At 39.4% G+C, this 23,015-nt stretch overlaps 1 protein-coding gene across 1 annotated transcript in view; it reads left to right on the top strand.

Annotated features, from left to right (window-relative positions):
• rasa2 (RAS p21 protein activator 2) overlaps positions 1-23,015 on the top strand; it is a 148,804-nt gene that overhangs the window by 116,093 nt on the left and 9,696 nt on the right. The window contains exons 15-20 of the mRNA XM_078564162.1: positions 6,467-6,573; positions 7,750-7,836; positions 7,922-7,999; positions 8,963-9,036; positions 9,422-9,531; positions 20,918-21,000. Coding sequence (XP_078420288.1) covers positions 6,467-6,573; positions 7,750-7,836; positions 7,922-7,999; positions 8,963-9,036; positions 9,422-9,531; positions 20,918-21,000 — 539 coding nt within the window. The remainder of the gene's footprint in view (positions 1-6,466; positions 6,574-7,749; positions 7,837-7,921; positions 8,000-8,962; positions 9,037-9,421; positions 9,532-20,917; positions 21,001-23,015) is intronic.

Below are 23,015 nucleotides of genomic sequence, written 5' to 3'. Positions count from 1 at the left end.
GTTTTAACTTGTGCAATATGCATGTAGCATATTGTTTTCCTTAGACTCAGGACTGGTGCCAGAGGACTGGAGAACTGCAAATGTTACACCCCTGTTCGAAAAAGGGTGTAAAGATAAGCCCAGCAATGACAAGTCGGTCAGTTTAACTTTGGGGGTGGGGCCAACTTCGTAAAAACTCCTTTCCTCATAACATAATAGTTAGAGATCATTAGAGATCAGCAATAAATGCTGGCCATGCCAGCTATGCTCACATCCCATGAACAAATATATTTAAAAAATATCAGGGACAAAATTAATAGTCGCATGGGCAAATGCAGATTAAAGCCAGCATGGATTTCTTAAGGCAAAATTGAGTTTAACATGCTGGAGTTTTTTTGAAGAGGTAACACAAAATTGATGAGGGCAATGCTGTTGATTTGTACATAAGTTTCCAAAAGACATTTGATACAATGCCACACACAGTCTTGTGAGCAAAGTTATAGCTTATGGAATAATAGGGACAGTAGCAACATTGATATGAACTTGGCTGAGGAACAGGAATCAGAGTATTGGTTAATGGATGTTTTCAACACTGAAAGGTTTGTAATGGAATTCCCCAGGGGTCAGCATCCCTGTTCCTGATGTATATTAATGACCTAGACCGTGATGCAGAGGGCACAATTTCAGTTTTCGGATGATATGAAACCTGGTAGCATTGTGAACTGAGAAGGAATAGTGTAGAACTTCAAAAGAACATAGACGAGTTGGTGGAGTGGGTAGACAGATGAAGTTCAATGTGGAGAAATGTGAAGTGATTCACTTTGGTAGGAAGAACATGTAGAAACAATATAAAATAAAGGGGTGCAGGAGCAGAGGGACTTATGTTCATAAGTCATTGAAAGTGGAAAGACGAGTTGAGAGAGCGGTTAATAAAGCATACAGTATCCCAGGTTTTATTTAATAGGGGCATAGTTTGAAAGTGAAGCACTTCAATCCAAAACTAGGGTCTTAAATCTAAACAAAGGAAATGATGAAGGTGAGGGTCAAGTTGGTGTGGTAGATTGGGAAATTACATTAAAAGCTGTGATGGTAGACAGGCAATGGCTGGCATTTAAAGAATTGATACATGGTTTACAACAAATATGAATTCCTTTAAGGCATAAAAACCCAAAAGGAAAAGTGATCAAATCGTGGCTAACAAGAGAAGCTAAATGTTGCATTAGATCAGAGCAAGGAGTTTTTAAAGTTTCCAAAAAAGTAGTAAACCTGAGGATTAGGAACATTTTAGAATTAAGCAAAGAAGGATCACGAAACTGATAAAGGGAAAATAGAATATGCAAGTAACCCAGCTAGAAACATAAAAACGGACTGTGAAAGTTTCTGTAGGCATGTAAAAGCTAAAGATTAGCAAAGACAAATGTGGGCCCATTACAGGCAGAGACAGGAGAATTTATAATGAGGAATAAGGAAATGGCAGAGAAGCTAAATAAATACTTTGTCCCTCTTCACGGAAGATACAACAGCCTCTCAGAATTACTAGAGAACCAAATGACAATTTAGAATGAGGAACTGAAAGAAATTAGTATTAGTAAAAAAGTTGATAAACCAATGGACCTGATGCTGTACATACTAGAATGTTGAAAGAGCTGGCTGTAGAAATAGCGGATGCATTGTTGGTCGGCTTCCAAAATTCTGTAGATTCTGGAATGGCTTTTGAAGATTGGAAGGTAGCAAATGTAACCCCACTATTTAAGAAAGGAGGGAGAGAGAAAATGGGAACTATCGACCTGTTAGCCTGACATCAATAGGGAAGATGCTAGAATCTATTATGAAGGATGTGATAGCTGGACACTTAGAAAATAATGGTAGGATTGGGCAGAGTCAAGGCGGATTTATGAAGGGGAAATCATGTTTGACAAACCTGTTGGAGTTTTTTGAGGGTGTGACTCACAGATTGGATAAGGGTGAACCAGTGAATGTGGTGTATTTGGATTTTTAGAATGCTTTTGAAAAGGTTCCACACAAGAGGTTGGTAAACAAAATTAAAGCACGTGGGATTGAGGGTAATATACAGGCATGGACTGAGAATTGGTTAATGGACAGAAAACAGTAGGAATAAACCAGTTATTCCCAAGTTGGCAGACTGTGACTAGTGGGGTACCGCAAAGATCAATGCATGGGTCTCAGCTAATCACAATCTATATCAATGATTTGGATGTGAGAACCAAGTGTAATATTTCCAAATGTGCTGATGACACAAAACTAGATGAGAATGTGAGTTGTAAAGAGGATTCAAAGAGGCTTCAAGGGAATTTATGCAGACTCTGTGAGTGGGCAAGAACGTGGCAGATGGAATATAATGTGGAAAAATGTGAAGTTATCCACTTTGGTAGGAAAAACAGAAATGCAGAGTGTTTCTTAAATGGTGAGAGATTGGAAAGTGTTGATGTCCAAAGGGACATGGGTGTCCTTGTTCATGAATCACTAAAAGCTAACATGCAGTTGCGACAAGCAACTAGGAAGGCAAATGGTATGTTGGCCTTTATTGCAAGGGGATTTGAATAAAGGAGTAAAGGTGTCTTAAGACCATAAGACATAGGAGCAGAAATTAGGCCATTCAGCCCATTGAGTCTGCTCCGCCATTCAATCATGACTGATAAGTTTCTCAACCCCATTCTCCCACCTCCCCGTAACCTTTGATTCTCTTACCAATCAAGAACCTATCTATCTCGGTCTTAAATACACTCAATGACCTGGCCTCCACAGCCTTCTGTGGCAATGAATTCCATAGATTCACCACTCTCTGGCTAATGAAGTTTCTCCTCATCTCTGTTCAAAAGGTCTTCCCTTTACTCTTGAGGCTGTGCCCTTGGGTCCTAGTCTCTCCTAATGGAAACATCTTCCCCACATCCACTCTATCCAGGCCTTTCAATATTCTGTAAGTTTCAATCAGATTCCCCCTCATCCTTCTAAACTCCATCGAGTATAGACCCAGAGTCCTCAAACGTTCCTCATATGTTAAGCCTTTCATTCCTGGGATCGTTCTCGTGAACCCCCTCTGGATGCTCTCCAGGGCCAGAACATCCTTTCTGGGATACGGGGCCCAAAATTACTCTCAATATTCTAAATGTGGTCTAACCAGAGCCTTATAAAGCCTCAGCAGCATATCCCTGCTTTTATATTCTAGTCCTCTCGAAATAAATGCCAACATTGCATTTGCCTACCTAACTACCGACTCAACCTGCAAGTTAACCTTAAGAGAATCCTGGACTAGGACTCCCAAGTCCCTTTGCACTCCAGATTTCTGAATTCTCTCCCCATTTAGAAAATAGTCTATGCCTCTATTCTTCCTACCAAAGTGCATGATTTTGCTGCAATTGTTAAGAGCCTTGGTGAGACCGCACCTGGAAATGGAGGCAGTGCAGAAAAATGGTGTTGAGGTAGATAAGCCATGATCTATTTAAATGGTGGAGCAGGCTTGATGGGCTGAATGGCCTACTCCTATTTCCCATAGGAAGTCCTATAGAGTACAAGAATAAGGAGGTTAATGCTTTACTTTTTTTCACTCTCCCTTTACTGAAGCCTTAATTTTATCTGACACATACCCCTGGAGTCTTGGCAATTACTGCTGCAGTGCAAGTTTTGCCTAACAAAGCTGAGAGGATGGGAATCATCTTGAGTATTCCTGCTGTGCTACATGAATTGGACAAGGAGCAGCATTAATGAGGGCACAGCTTCTTCAAGTGCCATACCTCTAATATGTCCATTGCCTTGAATACCCAAAGACCCGTGCTTCTTGGCCTTTCCATTCCTATATGGATATGTCGGAGGAGGGACCTGTCTTTGGCTTCTCTGTTTCACTGCAGAGGCAGTAACTGAGCTGTGACATTTGCTGCTTGACTGATTTATAGAAGCTTCAGGACTAGAATGTCTTTTCCTGTATATGTGAAGGTTACAACAACATTAAGCTTCAACTCAACACGATCCTGCCAGGCCTAGTACAGGACACATCTGACACACAAGTCAGACAGCAGTTCATTCCTATTTGAAGCAGGTGCCTGGCACCATTGTTTGTCGGGGAAGCCTCATTATCGTGGAATGGGGACGCCTGCTGGAGGATAAAGGAATGTGATAAAAAGATTTCAATGTTCTGCACAATTGAGTGTTCTTTCAATGCTATACCCACCTCTGTATTGAATTCATTCCAAAAACATTTTATGAATGTTAGGTTTATGGGTGCCCTTATTTCTGTGTTGTTTATACTGCACATGATAGATTTTGATTTTGGGCTATGTTGTTTGTGGTCCATGGATAAATTCATTTACTGCATGGGAAGTAAGGTGTCTCTGATCCAAAGCAAGAAAATTGGATGGGGCGGTAAAAAACAAACAGAGCAAGTACTCCACATGGTAGGTGGAAATTCCCACTTGGATAATTATTTCACCATTACACTTGAGCAAAGCTTTAGATAGGCCAGAGTTGTTTGTATAAATTGTTCATATATATGTTGCACTTAACCACTTGATGGCGTTATAGTCTGTCATTTGTGAAACTCATGCAAAGGATCTTGTTTTCTGTTTGCACTGAATTCTGGTGTTCATAATTCAGAATGTTTCCATTATGGATTTAGTTGAGTACAGGTCGAGCATCTTTCATCCGAAACCCTTGGGGCCAATTGTGTTTCGGTATTCAGATATTTTTGGTTTTGAGTAATGCAAGTGTTTTTGAAATTCCTCTCGTAGTCAGTATTATGACCTCAGCTGATGTTAACACTGGATAAGTCAACCCAGGGTGAAATCTGGCTTGGTAGATCCTAACTTTGTTTTTTTTTTAAACATCGTGGAGGTCAGATACTGAACACGTTAACAGGCGTCTGCCGGTATACTGTTAACACAGAGAATAAAATGTTTATTAAATGAGAAAAAATAAGCAATATTACACTGGACAAAAAGGTTGCAAAGATTTCAAAACAGATACCAGAAAATGATTCAAACTCACTTTTCCTTTTATCCCAGAAACCCTTCAGAGACAAAACCCCAGTGAAGATTTACCATTATCTCAACATCAAGCTTTCTTGCTTGGGTTAGCTCAGTTTCAAACGGTTTTCTTCCGGCGGACTTCTAAGCACTTACTAGGTGTGCTTTGCTTCAGCTAATATCTCTCCCTGAGACACACACAAGCTGCAATCTAAACTCCCTATTCAACTTCAGAGCAAACACATTAGTTCCCTAAATTAAGTTCCCCAGCAAGCTTGCAGGATTTCTTATTAGAGAGATTAGACCTTCTGCCTGCACACCCTGGTATACATACACTAACTGACCACCCTTCTGTTTTTTCTACTTCTCTGTAGCTCTGAAGAAGGCTCATACAGACTCGAAATGTTAACTGATTTTCCCTCCACAGATGCTGTCAGACCTGCTGAGTTTTTCCAGCATTTTCTGTTTTTATTTCAGATTTACAGCATCCAATGTATTTTGCTTTTACCCTTCCGTGTTTCCCTGTTTTTCTGTGTCTCACTGCACCCCTGTTGCTAGGCAGCAGCACACTTTTTTCCTAGTTTGTGTTTTTATCTTCATTAAACTACTAACCCCTTGGTAACCCATCTCTTCACTTCAAGAGTTGTAAAATCTCATTAAAAATAAACTTATACAACTTATACAGGCTTCCCGGCACCCAGCTCAAAAACCTCTAAATGGAACTAAAACCAGGTTTCACCTGTTGTCTCTGAGTTAGAACATTGAGTTCACTCTCTAACTCCAAGACTTGAGCACATCATCTTGCCTGACACGCTAGTCTAGTAGTGAGGGAATACTGCAGTGTTGAAGACACTGTTTTTTGAGTGAGTTGTTAAGTTGCCTACTTAGGTGAATAAAGGATCTCAAGGCACTATTTAAAGAGCAAGTGCACTTTGGTGTCCTGACCAACATTTATCCTTCAGTCCACTGCACCGAAAATCGATTAATTGGCCAAACTTTCCATTGCTGTTTGCTGGACCTTGATGTGTGCAAACTGGCTGCTGCATTCATGATCAAAGCAACAGTGACCACACTTCAAATAATTAGATGTGAAGCACTTTGGATGACCTGAGGATGCAAAAGGTTAAATGCAGGTGCATTATTTTCTTTCTAAAAGAGCACCACTTTGAAGAGTTGTGTTAAGAGGGTTGCTTATTCATGATGTTGCTGTACTTTCCTGATAACTTGCAAAATAATGCCAAAGTGGAGTGTGGTCCTATCTAGACAAGCAACAGGAAGCAACTCTGGTAAGGTGAAACTGCAGCAGTATTCTTGCACACAGTTGTCTTGGATTTGACAATCTGTGTTTAAGCTCTCAAAACTTGGTGAGTGTGAGATGTTCATTGCCCATACAGGGAAAACCTCCCTCTGTAGCCTTATTTGGAAAGGTTTAAATATATCGATGCAGGTCAGACACCAAAAATAAATTAAGATTCTGTTAATTGCCATTGTTTACAAATCTCTTTTTCTAGATGACCCCCATGTGAAGTACTCTGCTATAAGCAGCTTTGTTTTCCTTCGATTCTTCGCAGTCGCAATGGTCTCCCCTCATAGTTTCCACCTCCGGCCCCACCATCCAGTAAGTTGTGCAACATTGTTCAGAATAATTTTGAAACAAAGAAATTGATAACTCAGGGCTTTGCACAATCTGAAATAAACTGGCTTGATTTAACTTTTATTTGGTAAGGTGAATACGGTGAGGCCAACTTATAATGAGGTAAGGGTATGCACAGACAATAATTGTGGTCACTTCATTCAACTTTGTATAAACAGCAAATGCCCAGATAGAAATGAAATGTGAGAGACTGAGTTAATAAAGTTGTTCATGGCAAATGCTGCCTGAGTTGAGTGTTTCCAGCATTTTCTGTTTTTATTCTAGAGTTTGAGCATTTGCAAGACTTTGCTATTTTAGTATGTGGACTAAGTTAGCGATACTCGTGTCTTGACCAGGTACTTGCAAATCATTTAAGGCAGTCAATTCTTAAGAATTAATGATGATAGTATAATTCAATTTTACAGTGCCTAACAAACCAAAACAAAATTAAGATATTGAAAAGGGAAACTACAAAGTAGTGGGGGAAGCATTAAATAAGGGAACTGGGAAGTTGTGCTGAAAGACATTCAATTTGAGAAAAATTGAGTAATTTTCAAACCATATGCAACCTTGAATATGCATAAGCAGCATGTGCCTAAGAGAAACAAATTAACCAGTCAGTGCCAAAATAAATGGATAGGACAATTAAAATAGAAATTAGATAAAGCAGTGAAAAATCTACTCAAATCAGACGTCAAATGACAAAAGATAATGTGCCTAGAATGATCACCCAGGTAGGGTAAAAGAAATCAAGAGACCGAAACTTTCGTGATGTTCAGAATAGATGGAAATTGTGGTATGCTGAAATGTACAAAACTCTCGATGCTCCTGTAGGCTAAAATGTGGAGCTATAACGAGAACTTCTCTAGTGGAAGGTTACCAAGCCAATTGACCAGCTTTGAGGTCTGCATATATAGGGATTTCTCACTTAATGATGTCTATTGGCAATGATAAAATTACTTAGGCCTCTGTGTCAGTGGGAATCAGGCTCAAAGCCTAAACTAAAAGTGCTGAGGTGATGCTAAAGAGACCAGTCTCTGAGCTTGGTAGTTTTTTTGACATTCTTTGTTATAGCTTGAGAAACTAGTAGATGCTGTTAACTTTTCAGTTTAATTTAATGCATTTGTCTCTCTTTTTTCCACTTCTCCCATTTCTTTGTAGGATGCTCAGATATCTCGAGTCTTGACTCTAATTTCGAAAACAATTCAAACCTTGGGAAGCTGGGGCAGTTTATCGAAAAACAAACTGGTCAGCACCATCTCTTTTTTTTTGAATAAATTACATTTTATTGCTTCATTTTGTGTACTAATTTACAATTTCTTATGAATTGCAGTCAAGCTTCAAGGAATCCTATATGTGTGATTTTTTTAAACTGTTTCAAGAAGAAAAATGCATTGAGCTGGTTAAAAAGGTGAGCTTAATAATTTAAACTTAAGAATTGTGCAGTCATGTAAACTTCATAAGATATTACTAGTGCATTAATTGATGTGTGCTACAGATAGAGAATTTTGGTAGCTAAATTTATTCTACAGTTGATCTTAATGTGGTAACGTGTTGTCACTATTATCAACATTATATTTCATTATGATAGAGTAGGAGAAGACAAGATTAGAATGTACTCTACCTAGAAAATATTTTTAAAATGCTTATCTCGCATTTCTGAGGAAATTGAGCTTAAAAGCATATATACCTATCATCTGAAAAGTCCAAAATTCACTTGCTTCTCCTCATTCAGAAGGGATACTGGATGCAGTTAAGCTGTGATCTTTGTTTCTCATGTGATGCTTTCTAGATACAGTGGACTGGTTGAATATTAATGATCAACAGAGTTCACAGGAAGTGCCAATTTATTTTAATGTAAATGCCTCCTCTCATCTCCCACAATTTGTTTTATTCATTCATGGGATGTGGATCTCATTCATAAGGCCAACATTTATTGGTGAGCCACTTTCTTGAATACAGCTGAGTGGCTTGCTAAGCCATTTCAGAGGGCAGTTAAGAGTCGGTAACATTGCATGGATTGGAGTGGCATATAGGCCAGACCGGGTAAGGACAGCAGATTTCCTTCCCTAAAGAGCATTAGAGATTAGATGGGCTTTTATGACATTCTGGTAATTTCATGTTCACCATTTCTTATATTTAGCTTTTTTCTCCAAATTTTTTTAATTGAATTTTAATTCCCCAAACTGCCACAGTGTAATTTGAACTCATGTCACCGACTGGATTGTTAATGCAGGCCTCCAGCAAACCTGGATTACTAGTCCAGTAACGATGTTACCCTACCCCCTCGAAACCTCGAGCTATGCAGTGAGCCTCTGATTTCACTAACTGTCTGTCCATAGTTTGAAAATTGTAATTTGTTTTTTTTTTCTAGTTTATAGATGAAATATCTTCTGCACAAAGCAAGGAGCCCACTGGTGTAGATGTACCAATTATTCTCAAAGAAGGGTAAGAGTAAAAACAGAAGAGCAATTATGATGTTAAATGACACATTAAGTAAGAAATGTCATAATGTGGAACTGATGAGGATATCCAACAGTTATGAATGGCTGTGAGAACAACCATTTCAAAACAATGAGCAACATGGCGTCAAGGCCAAAGACCAGAGATTGTTTAGAAGGAGATAAATTATCAACTCCCTCCTACTGAATACCTGGGCAAATTGTCACATTGCTGGGTAGCTGCCTTTGTCATAGCTGAACTCGAATAGCTTGGCTAGGGCCTGGCATGTAATACAAAACTAATGAAATAAGAGTTTTTACCAAGTCTTTGGACAATAGATAATTGACTTCTTGAAACCATAAAAGCAAAATAAATTGTCTGTCCTTTGCAGAGAAGTTATTAAAAGAGCTCAGGGAAGAAATCCAATCCGTAAAGTGCATAATTTTAAGAAGCGATGGCTCCGTTTGACCAACCGAGAGATCTCTTACCACAAACAGTCAGGTATGCCTGTTAAACCTGTTTTCATCATTAGCAACCACAACTGCTAATGTCATACTCTAGCCTTAAATTACATTCTAGAATAAAGAATACAAATCTCTGTCTTGCTTTAAATATAAATTCAACTGTACAGCGTTAAACTGTTTTTCTACCCTGGAGATCAGTTAAAAATGCTCAGGTTTGCATATAGTTTAAAGTACATTTGCAGAATAATTTTAGAGTATGTTCGACATGATGACTTCCTGATCTAGTCTGTGCCACCCAAAATGGAATTTGGTGAGTAGGAGTTAGATGCACTGCAACAATGAAGAGAAATACTCATGTAATTGCCTGCAGTAATACCATTGGCAGACATTTGGAAGCATAAATTCTGCCAGTTACCTTGAGAGGGAAGTATAGAGGGAAATAATCAAAAATGAAGCAATAATATAGCAATGCATTGCTGGAGACGAGGATGAGAAATATCTGCCATTTGACGGAAATCTGACTTTTGGATAATGGAATTCTGCTCTCAATTTCTTTTACGACCTCTGCCTCCAACGCAGCTAAAGCCGAGAGGAGAGAGCCTCGGCCTGGAAAGCCTGAGCCAGTAACAAGGCTGGGGGCAGGAACTGGTGGAGCTGCCACTCATTCTTGTGCCAGTCCAGAGCTGGCTGCCATCACTCATCCCACCGGAAGGACACATTCTGCTGCTGGCCGTTTGGTGCAGCCATGGGGTTTGGCAGTTCTGGGATAGCGTGGGAGAAGTGGAGTCTGAGTCTCCATGGGCTGCTGAGTGAGTGTGGTGAGGGCAGGTGTTGGGAAGAGTGAGTGAAGGGGGTAGGGTAAAGGAGCATATATGTGGGGTGGGGGAGAGGCGCTTCACCAAATAGTCTGTCACCAGGGAATAAGGAGAGCTTGACTGGAAACTACATAAGTGTATAAATAATAACGCTTTTCCAAAGTATGTTAACACAGATTTTCTTTTTAATATAATGCATTGTATGTGATACAGAGCTTTAATAATTATATACCAGATGTTACTATGCTGCTTTATTGCTGTTTCATTTTCACTGATGTCTGGGGTCATGTTAATTTTTCATGAGTTTTTTAATATATTCTTGCATAGGATGTGGGGCAGTGCTGGCAAGGCCAGTATTTGTTGCCAATCCCTAACTGCCCTTTAAAGTGAGGTCACATTGGAAAATAGTGTGTGCAGCACTGCTGTAGTCCTTTGCTTTGCTTCACATGTACATAATCCAGCAGGACCATGTTCTGCTGTTAGTGCATGAAGCATAGGATGAAGTCCACACTAACTGCATTGAATGCTGAAAAGCTGAAGTCATTTTGGTGATTTGATACAAATACATTGGTCCATAATCTGGACTGTGGAAAAAGGTAAACAAAGGGAAACTTGATGTTCCTATCCACTTGAATGAAGTTTAATAGTCCCAACTATTTGAAGTAGCCCAGAAGCATTTGCATTTCACTACAGATCATAAAAAGTGCTAAAATTACGTGATTTCTTGTCACAAAAAATTTTCAGACCATTATGCCTTCAACCACTCTCATCCCTGGAATGTACACTTATTCCAGTAACTTTACCAATTCCTTGTGCAACAGAAATGATTTCAACTGCACACCCTTAGAGAACAGATTTGAAACTGGATGAATTATTACTACTTCTATTGACATGTGTTGCGGTTTATCCATGTTGCCGTGGCCAATTCTTTGGAACTCTTTCCACCCCTCTACTTCCCTTCCCACTTTTAAAAATCCCTCTCAAAAAACATTTCTTGGACCAAGTTTTAAGTCTTCTCACAGCCCTCTCACAAAAGCTAAATGCCTGCTCCTTTTCTACTCTCTGAAAACGATTGCCTATTTTTTTGATTTAATATTCATGATGTTGTAAGTTGTTTTGCGAGTCATTGAAACACCATTTATGTCCATGAAGTTCAGTATAATAATTAATATATTAGTTACAAAAAAAATGCATTCACTAATTAACCACTTTGTGCAAAGAAGCCATAAAGAGAGAATTTTTGGGCAGTGGAGTAGTGCTTTCAGTGTGGAGTAAGGGCATATTGTATAGAGGACTTAGAGCTTTGCTGTAATCTGTGCTGTAGTATATATTGCTGGTTCTTGATGCTAATTCTGACTATCATGTGGTAGCATGTTCTTTTTTCTAGCACGGACATTCCTCGTGTTCAGCACAAAGTTCGTCCACTAAGAGTTTTGAAGTTTTCAAGTGACTTTAAGTTAGGAAGCACAGTAAATTTTGTGGTTCAAAGCAGGAAATTTTACCAAGCCGTAGACTAAGTGAAAGGGCAAAACTTTGGCAGATGGAGTTTAATGTGGGAAAGTGTGAGATCATCCACTTTGAATCTGAAAAAAACATTTTGATATATATTCTTCATGGTTAGAAACTAGAAACTGCGGAGCGGCAAAGGGAATTAGGTGTTACGTACTCAAATCGTGTACAGGTATAAAAAGGGATCAGAAAGGCCAAAGGAACATTGGCCTTGCCTCAAGGGGACTGGAACACAAAGGGAAGGAAATTATGCTTCAGTTGTACAGAATGTTGATAAAACCTATCTGGAGTATTGTGATTAATGAATCAGGAACATATGGTGAACGTTTTTGTTGGAAGGAGCCCAGTGTAGATTTACCAAAATTATGCCATGGCTTAGTGTTAAATTATTAGGATAGATTGCATGAATCTGGTTTGTATTCTTGATTTGAGAAGATTGAGGCTGATCTGATTGAGGTGTTTAAAATGATAAAGGAATCCACTAGGCTGGATACACATTCTTCCTCTTGTAGGAGGATCATGAATAAGAGGGCATAATTTTGAAATTAGAGCTAGGTCATTTCAGAGTGAAATCAGAAATTGCTTTTTCAAAAAAGGCTGATGGAAATCTGGAACTCGCCTAAAAGGCTCTGGATGCTGGGGTCAATGGAAAATTTTGCGACTTGAGATTGTTAGATCATTGTTGGGTGAGAGATATGGAACAAAGGTGAGTGAATGGAGTTGAAGTACAGAGGAACAATTATCCAAATGAGTGGCTGAGTACTTGCATAAATATAGCATCTATAACAGAAAGCGTCACAAAATGTTTTACAGATAGAAATAATCACTAGTAGTGGAAAAGTAGAGATAACCAAAAGCATGCTTGACAGCTGAAGCATCATGACCGATGAGACTGAAAGAGAGGAAACACAGGTGGCTAATGTCAAGGAACCAAAGAGCATGAAGCTGGAATATAAGAGATCAGGAGGGGTTACTAATGAGGACATTGTAAAAGTAGAAAGCAAAAAACTGCGGATGCTGGAAATCCAAAACAAAAACAAAAATACCTGGAAAAACTCAGCAGGCCTGGCAGCATCTGCGGAGAGGAACACAGTTAACGTGTCGAGTCCGGACTCGAAACGTTAACTGTGTCCCTCTCCGCAGATGCTGCCAGACCTGCTGAGTTTTTCCAGGTATTTTTGTTTTTGTTTTGTAAAAGTAGAGCCGGGAGATGATGAAAACATGGAGAAGAATTTTTTAACAAGTGTTTGAGTCATTAAAGGACACGAGAGTAAGCAGCTGATCTTGTGTTAGAAATAGTAACGTTTTGTAACTGAGCTCAGAATGGAATTAAGTTCAACATGGAGAAATTCTAATTTAAAAATAAATCCCTGCTTGGACCTGAATAGCACATATATGATTCTGTGTTACTGTTGAAAAACTAAGAATTGTTTCTTGATTCAGAAGTGTTGCATCAAGAGTGTAGTTTGCCTTAATGTCAAGTAAATCCTCAAAGTTAATCTTGGAAGCTTTTCCACAATTTTATTTATTTCAGTATGTGCTAAATTAGCACCATATTTGTCTTGACTGGCCACAATGTAACACAATTCTAAATTGTGATCACTTGCAACAAAAGGATATGGATGCTCACATATGGTTCTTTAAAGTAGGAGAATTTTTCAAGTAATTTATATATCCATGTTAGATCAGTTTAATAAAAATAACATTCATCTGTTTAATGAGAGAGTAAAAGTGCCATTTCAGTTTACAGTACAGAAAGAGAATATCATATCTGTGCCAGCTCTATGCTAGAGAAATCTAACAGTAAATGGAAGTTTACAGCAGAACCGCAGAGGAATTTGCAACACTGAGTATCTTTTTCTTACAGTTCTGTTCTAAAAGATTCTGACAGGATTTCATTTGTTCTCCTCCTGTTTTCTTTCCACTTTTGGGGCAAGCCTTCCATTCTGTTGTCAGTATTTACCATTTAAATAATTATATCAAAAATATCACTGAAGGTATTTCTACCTATTACATCTAGATGTGCTTCTGCAGAAGCACAAATGTCAGTAAATGGAATAGGTGCTATAGTTACAATGGTTATCTGCAATGGCCAGAAAATTGTTTCCCTGTCCATACCCTATTAGGTGAAGAATTCTGAATGGAAATTTTGAAATGACTGATTTTCTGCCAGATTAAATGATCAACTCCATGTTGTTTGACAGTTTTTGCCAAATGTTGTCACTGAGCAGCTGGAAAGTACTCAGAGGTGAGGGTGAACAGCCAGCAGACATGGTCCATATCAGTACCAGCAACATAGGTAGAAAGAGGGATGAGGCCTTGCAGGCAGATTTTACAGAGCTCATAAAGAAACTAGCAACAGAACCACAGTGGTAGTAATCTCCATATTACTCTCTATGTCATGCGCTATTGATTATACAAGTAGGAGAGAGAAGTTGAATGCATGGCCTAAGAGATGGTGGAGGAGGGGGAGGGCTTTAGATTCCTGGGATATTGGGACCATTTCTAAGGAAGATGGGACCTATATAGGGCAGAAGGGTTGTATTTAAGCAGAGTTTGGACTAATGTCCTTGCAGGGCGATTTGAGAAGTGCCGTTGAGAAGGTTTAAGCTAACCTGGCAGAAGAATGGGAACCAGGAGGTAACATTGGGGAGGGAAAAATTAAGGTACAGAAATAATTGGGAGAGACAGAGGGGACTAGAATAAGAAATAAGAAGGCATTAGGTGGATCAGACTAAGAGGAAATGCATTAAGGTCAAAATTGGGTATACTGTGCATGTATGCAAATACTTGGAGTCTGGTAAATAAAGATGGCAAGCTGTAAGCACAGGTAGCCACATGGGAATATGATGCGTCCGATAAGAGAGACCAAGCTCGATTTTTTAAAAAAAAACAAGACTGGGTACTAAAAATTCGTGGATACAAAATATTCAGGAAAGATTGGGTAGGAAAGAAAGGAGGATGGGTGGCAATATTGATTAAGTAGAATAAATATTACAGTGCTACAGAGAGGATGTTCTAGAGGGAGTCAAGAACAGAATCTATTTAGCTACAAATAAGAAATATTGCACGCATTGTATTCATTTTATAAACCACTATAAAGTGGGAAAGATGCAGAGGAGCACATTTGAAGGAGATAAGAGGTACAAAAACTAATCGTTATAATGGGAAATTTTAATTATCCTAATACAAACTGGGATAATAGTGTATAAAGTGCGGAGAGCTGGGGGGAAATAGTTTCTAAAGTATATTTGGGAGAATTTTCTGCATCAGTATGCTTCCAGTCCAATGATGAAGGAGGCATTGCTAGATCTGGTTTTGGGGAATGAGCTGGAACAAGTGGATCAAGTGTTAGGGGAACATTTAGGGCACAGTGGTCATAGTATAAGGTTTAGGTTAGCAATGGAAAAAGACAGAGCAATCCAGGGTCAAAATCATTAATTGAAGATAAAGAGGAAGTAATTGATAGGCTGGATGTATTTAAAGTTGATAAGTCACCAGGACTGGATCAGATAGATTCAAGGACACAGTGAAGTAAGGGTGTAAATTGCAACAACACTGCCATAAGCTTCTCATCCTCCTTAGATAGACTGGTGGTGCCAAAGGGCTGAAAAATTGCAAATGTCATATCCTTGTTCCAAAAAAAAGGTGCAAGGTTAAGCCCAGCAACTACAGGCCAGTCAGTTTAACCTTGGCAGTGGTAAAGCTTTTAGAAATGATAATTTGGGAGTTTTTTGAAGAGTAACAGAGAGGGTTGATGAGTTCATGCTATTTATGTGGTGTACATGGACTTCCAAAAGGCATTTGCTGCACAACAGATTGGTGAGCAAAGTTCAAGCTCGTGGAATAAAAGGGACAGTAGCAACAAGGATATGAAATTGGCTGAGTGATTGGAAACAGTAGTGGTTAATGGATATTTTTTAGACTGGAGTAAGGCTTGCAGTGAAGTCCTGCAGGAGCTGGTATTGGACCCTTGCACTCTCCCTGATATATATTAATGACCTAAACTTTGGTGTACAAGGCACAATTTCAAAATTTGCGGATGATACCAAACTTGGAAACATTATGAGCTGTGGGGAGGGCAGTGTAGAAATTCAAAAGAACAATGACAAGTTGGTGGAATGAGCGGACAAGTGGCAGATGAAATTAGAGCAGAGAAGTGTGAAATGATTCATTTTGTAGAAAGAACACTGGAAGACAATATAAAACAAAGGGTGCAATTCTAAAGGGTGTGCAGAAGCAGAGGGACCCGGGTGTATATGTGCATAAGTCATTGAAGGTGGCAGGACAGGTTGAAAGACTGGTTAACAAAGCACACGGTGTCCTAAGCTCTATTAATAGGGTCATAGAGTACAAGAGCAAGGAGGTTATGTTAAAGTTGTATTAAGCACTATTTTGGCATCAACTGGAGTATTGCGTCCAGTCCTGGGTGTCACACTTTAGGAAAGGTGTGATGGCATTAGAGAGAGTATAGAAAAGATTTACAAGAATGACCCCAGGTTACATAACTACGAAGATAGATTGGAGAAGTTGGGACTGTCTTCCTTGAAGAAGAGGAAGCTGAGAGGAGATTTGACAGAGGTATTCAAAATCATGTGGGGCCTGGACAAAGTAGATAGGGACAAACTGTTCCCACTAGTGGAAGGATCAAGAGTGAGGGGGCACAGATTTAAGGTAATTTTTAAAAATTTGTTCATGGGATGTGGGTGTCACTGGCTATGCCAGCATTTATTGCCCATCCCTAAATGGCAAAAGAAGCAATGGAGACATAAGAAACTTTCTCACGCAACAATTGGTTAAGACCTGGAATGCGCTGCCTGAATGTGTGGTGGAGGCAGGTTCAATTGAGTCATTCAAAAGGGAATTGGATTATTATCCGAAAAGGAAAAATGTGCAGGGTTACGGGGTAAGGTGGGGGAATGGCACTAGGTACATTGTTTGTTCGGAGAGCTAGCACAGACACGATGAGCTGAATGGCCGCCTGTGCTGTCACAATTCCAAGGTTCTGTGGGACCAAATTAACAGTCGCTTGGACAAATGTGGACTAATTAAGGAAAACCAGCATGGATTTGTCAAGGGAAAATAGTGTTTAACTATTTGAATGAGTTTTTCAATGAGGCAGCAGAGGGGGTTATGAGGGTAATGCGGTTGATGTGGTTTTACACGGACGTCCAAAAGGCATTTGATAAAGTGCCACATAACAGGCTTGTAAGCAAAGTGGAAGCTCATGGAATAAAAGGTATGGTGGCAGCATGGATATGAAATTGACCAGGTGACAACATACTAGTGGAAAATGACTGATTTTCAGACTGGAGGGAGATATACACTAAGGTTTCTTATGGGTTGGTATTAAGACCACTGCTTGACTTAATTTATATTAGTGACATAGACTTTGGTGTGCAGGGCTCAATTTAAAACTTTGCAGATGACAAGAAACTTGAAAGTATTGTAAACTATGCAGAAAATAGTGATAGACTTCAAGAGGACATAGGCTGGTAGAATGGGCAAATATGTGGCAGATGAAATTTGATGCAGAGAAGTGTGATTTGATACATTTTGGTAGGAAGATTGAGGAAAGGCAATATAAAATAAAGGATACAATTCTAAAAAGCACAGGAGCAAAGGGGCGTAGGGATTTTTGGGCACAAATTGTTGAAGGTGGCAAGGCAGATTCAGAAAGAGGTTAATAAGGTTTACGGAATCCTGGGCTTTATAGGGAGATATAGATTTCAAAAGCAAGGAAGTTATAATGAACCTTTATGAAACATTCCTTTTGCCTCAACTGGAGTATTGTTCAATTCTGGACACCACTTTTTGATAGGGTCCAGAGGAGTTTACCAGAATGGTTCCAGGGATGAGAGATTTCAGTTACGTGGATAGATTGACAAAGCAGTGAATGTTCTCCTCAGAGGAGAGAAGGTTGAGAAGAAATGTGATAGAGCTGTTGAAAATCATTAGGGGCCTGGACAGAGTAGACAGGGAGAAACAGTTCTCATTAGCTGAAGGGTCGAGAACCAGAAGGCACTGATTTAAGGTGATTAGCAAAAGAACCAAAGGTGACATGAGGAAAACCTGGAATCGACAAGCTGAGTGTATGGTGGTGACAGATTGAATTGTGGCTTTCAAAAGGGAGTTGAATAATTATCACAAGAGAGTTTGCAGGATGACCAGGAAAAGGCAAGGCAGCGGGACCAGCTAAGTAGCTCTTAGAGAGCTGACATGGGCACGACAGGCCCCAATGGTCTCCAGTGTCATAACCATTCTCTAATTTTTTTCATTCATTCCTGTGATGTGGGTGTCGCTGAATAGACCAGCATTTATTCTTTTAGTCAAGGAATGTGGGCTTCACTGGCTAGACCAGCATTTATTGTCCACCACTAATTGCCCTCAAGAAGCTGATGGTGATCTGCCTCCCTGAAACGCTGTAGTCCATGTGGTGTAGGTACACCCATTGTGCTGTTAGGGCATGAGTTCCAGGATCTTGATCCAGCAACATTGAAGGAGCGGCGATATATTTCCAAGTCAGAATGGTGAGTGGCTTGGAGAGGAATGTCCAAGTTGGGGTGTTCTCATGTATCTGCTACCCTTGTCTTTCTAGATGGTAGTGGTTGTGGGTTTGGGAGGTGCTGTCTAAAGAGCCTTGGTGAGATTCTGTAGTGCATCTTGTAGATAATACACACTGCTGCTACAGTGCGTTGATGGTGAAGGGAGTGAATGTTTGTGGATGGGGTGCCAATCAAGTGAGCTGCTTTGTCCTGGATGGTGTCAAGCTTCTTGAATATTGTTAGAGCTGCACTCATCCAGGCAAGTGGGGAGTACTCCATCACACTCCTGACTTGTGCCTTGTAGATGGTGGACAGGCTTTAGGGAGTCTGGATGTGAGTTACTTGCCGCAGGATTCCTAGCCTCTGACCTACTCTTGTAGCAAGATTATTTATATGGTTCGTCCAGTTGAGTTTCTGGTCAATGGTAACACTCCCCCACCCACCCACTGCCCGGATGTTGATAGTGGGGGATACTGCCCATCCCTAATTGTCCTCGAGAAGATGGTGGTGAGCTGCTGCTTTGAACCGCTGCAATTCACCACCACCTTCTCAAAGGCAATTGGGGATGGGCAATAAATGCTGGCCTAGCCAGTGATGCCCACACCCCCTGAATGAATAAAAAAAATGATAGAATGGTTAGGACACAAGGTCATTCTTATGAAATGTAGAGCCAGAGTACATGCTGTTTTGGTTAAAATCCTCTAGATTAACAACTAATTTAACAAAGACTTTTAATTGAAGATTTTTGTTTTTAAATTAATAACTGGCAAGTTCCATCTGTTTTGCTCGGTCCTTCGGAATCCAAACTATATGAGCAAGTTTACACTACAACCTTCAATTTGAAACTCAAACCATAAGCTACTGGGGACTCCAATTTTGGTGCTGCAGCCCAACTCTAACTGATATTGCTTCATCTCTACAAGACATCTTTAGTCCTATTGTGAAATAGATACAAATGGCAGTATGTGGCTGTGCAGCATCTGGAATCATGCATTTAGCTGTTGGTAAATCTTTGAAGGACTTATCAAAGGAAGCTGGCTGAACTCATGGGGCAAACTATGGTTCAGAGTAGTCTTACTGGAAAAGAGTTGGAGTCATATGGTGTTTCAATGTCAACAGGGCCAAGCCTCAACACTGAATAGATGTTGGCCAGGGTTGTTTGTAAGATTGCTTAGTTTTGCTATAGTGTACAACGTTTGCTGTTTATCGTAAAGGTAGTCCTGTGTTGTAACTTCACCAGGTTGGCACCTTGTTTTTAGCTACACCTGCTTGTACTCTTGGCATGGTTCTCTCCACCTCTCAGTGAACCAGGCTTATTAATGATGCTGGAGGAGCGAGGGTTTCGTCAGGTCAAGAGTTTACAGATTGTGATGGTATATAATTCTCCTGCTACCAATGGTTTGGAATTCCTCATGGGTGCCTAATTTTGAGCAGCTAGAACTGTTAATCTATCCCAGAGCATAGTGCTAGCAGGAGTATTGGTTTATTTGGCTGAGTGGGGGACAATTGGTGGTAATCAGAAAAAAGTTTCCTTGGTCAAGTTTGACTTGAAACGAGACTTCATGGGGACTGGAGTCAATGTTGAGTATTCCCAAACCCACTCCCACCTCAGGACTGAAAATAATGACTTCAGTTTTCCCAACATTTAATTGATCGCTTCATCGGTATTTTTTTTTACTAATAGCAGATTTTTATTTCCAGATTCTCTTTTTAAACCGAATTAAAATTCACAAAGAGCCATGGTAAAATATTGCATGTATGTTTTCTGAATTATTAGTTTAGAATCTGGATTGCTAGTCCAGCTTCATAACATGTACACCATTGCCCCTGATTTTGAAGGTTTGAATTCAGTCAGTATGTTGCCTCAGATGTAATAAGTATTTTTGTTCCTAAAGATTGGATTGAGACATTCATTGACGAGCTTGGTTTTGTGTTCTTTGTGTCTGAAGACGGGATATGTGGCCCCTTTTTAGTGGAATATTTTGTGCCAGTCTGTTGGCTGGCTGTAGGATCAGGTGCAAAAGTGTTTCCGGGATCTGTCAATCCAAAGAATGATAAATGAATCGGAATCTTTTTATCACATCAAAACCTGCAGCTAATCACTACAGGGAGAGGAAAACCTCATCCAATTAAAGTGACATGTTAAAGTTGGCATTTTCTCAGAAGTTTTCAGCTAGTTGTTGGCTATCAATGTAACCTAATTCCTTTGCATCCACTTGCCTTTTGGAATTGAGAGACTCAGTTTAAGTACTGAGCTTGCTTTAAAGTCAGGAAAAACATAATCATTTTTGACCTACATCATATTTTTAAAAAAATATTAAGATTGAGGTGGTGGGGAACGTTGAAACTCTGAACCTTTTACTTGTTATCAACCCAACAGTAGATATGTTTTATGGAAGCATTCCAGTATTGTGCAAAGCATTGCTTTAATTTAGCAAACACTGTGGACTGGGTACTCAACTCTCATTGAAATGTCATTTTCTTAATTCTGATTGTGTTACAGTCCAAAATGATACAGGTGAATCCTAACTATTTGTTGAATCTATTTGCATAGGTAAAGAGCCCCTATACAGTATCCTGATTAAGAACATTATTGCAGTTGAGAAACTTGAAGAAAGATGCTTCAACAAAAAAAACGTATGTGACAACTCCATTCTAAAGTAGCTTGTGGAAATACATATAAGAAGCTGTTTTTTCTTAAATCTAAGCAGAAAATGCTGGAAATGCAGAATTAACATTCCAGTTTGATGACCTTTAGTCAGAACTGGTCTGACGAAGGGCCACCAACCTAAAACGTTAACTCAGTTTCTCTCTCCACAGATGCTGTCTGACCTGAATATTTCCAGCATTGTTTGTTCACATTTCAAATTTCCAGCAACCATGGTATTTTACCTCTGTATAGCTGGATTTTATCCTGTCATTCTGTTTTATTTCTGAGATACATGTTTACATTGTTGGGAGAGCTTGGTTTTGTGTTTAATGTTAAGAATAATAGTGAATTTTTCTCATGTCCTGCAACAGTCAAGTTACTTGCAATCTGAAACTCTAAATACATCTTTGCCTCAAATGCAAGCTCACAGACCACATTTGATGTCTGCAGCCTTTCTAGATTAGATTTTTCAGTTACTGCTGAATTAATTCTTGGTTGGGGTAGGAATAGGAGAGTAAGACGATGAATCTTGAAAGATGTCAAGAAAAACATTCAAATGTCTTGAAAACTGAAGTTTGGATAAAGCATAAGCTTGAGCCACCATTAGTTTCAACTCCTAAGTGGCATTGCTCTTTCAAGAATAAAGCTGGCACATATAATGAATAATTGATCTTTTTATGTTGGAGCCAAGTTTAAAATTTGAAGAAGACATCACCTGCTTCAATATGTCAAAGTTTTGGCATGGCTTATGTTCCTTGGGTCAAACTATGTTGAACTTTGCTATTGATATGACAAGATAATGTGGCTTCATTGAGCTGCACTCATCATCTGACTTGACCCCCTTCTGTTAGACTCTCAGCTTGTCTCTCTCACCATCTATACCTCTACTTCATTTAATATATATGTTGTCATTACCCTCTACATTAGCCTTAAGAGCTAGAGTCTCTTTTTCCAACTAGTCAGTATATGAAATGATGAATGTGAGACTGGCAATCAGGGCATCAGTGATCTATCATTGCAACTGGTTTAGTGTATTAGAATTTGGCAAAATTGCCACCAGCTGTCCCTGCATTGAAATTTGATTAATTACTTGAGCTGCTGTATTAAACCAATGTCAGAAGTCTGGCAAATATCTTCTAACAACAATTTGCATTTATACAGTGCAGTATGTGTGTATGTATATATATATATATATATATATATATATTTATATAGTAATAAAATGTTCCCAGGCACTTTGCAAGAGCATTATAAAACAAGATTTGACACCAAGTCACCTAAGGGAGATACTAGCTTGGTCATATTTTTAGGGAGTGTAATAAAGGTGGAAAGAGAGGGAATTCCAGAACTCATGGCCAGCAACAGTGGAACAATTAAAATCAGAAATGCTCAAGAGGCCAGAATTAGAGCAGCGCAGATATGTTGGAGGACTATTACAGCTAGGAGAAATTGCAATGGTAGGAAATGGCGTGGCCATGGAATGATTTGGAAACTAGGATGAGTTTTTTTAAATTAAGACATTGCTTAACCGGGAGCCAACGTAGGTCGGCACCACAGGGGCTGTGGGTGAAAGGGACTTTGTGCAAGTTAGAACACAGGCAATATTATTGGTAGTGTCATGGCAAACCCAGTTTTCTGCATTGAATCTGCCAAACATGTTTGAGAATGGGCCATCACTATCTGGGGTCTGTTTATATACTGAATTTAATCACACATTAAACCAGCTGTCCAATTAAACATTTGAATCCTTTTAAGTCTTAATGCAAAAAGTAGTCTGCTAATGCCAAAATATGATTTCGATACATTGCAAGACTTCCTAAAGGACGTAGCGTTAGCTGTAAAGGATTTAGCTTCACTTCTCTTTTTTGCAAGTGATGTATTTTTCATATGAGAATGAGAACTGCAAATGATATTTTGATGAGCCAGTTCAAGATTTATTGGGAGCAATGTTCCCTAAGAGTTGAAAGCATTCCGCAGGGACCGTTCCCTCCGGGACACCTTG

The sequence above is a fragment of the Cetorhinus maximus genome, chromosome 19 (assembly GCF_964194155.1).
Source record: "Cetorhinus maximus chromosome 19, sCetMax3.hap1.1, whole genome shotgun sequence".
Lineage (NCBI taxonomy): Eukaryota > Metazoa > Chordata > Chondrichthyes > Lamniformes > Cetorhinidae > Cetorhinus > Cetorhinus maximus.
The sequence above is the reverse complement of the archived record's forward strand: the minus strand, read 5'-3'. Positions and strand labels throughout refer to the sequence as shown.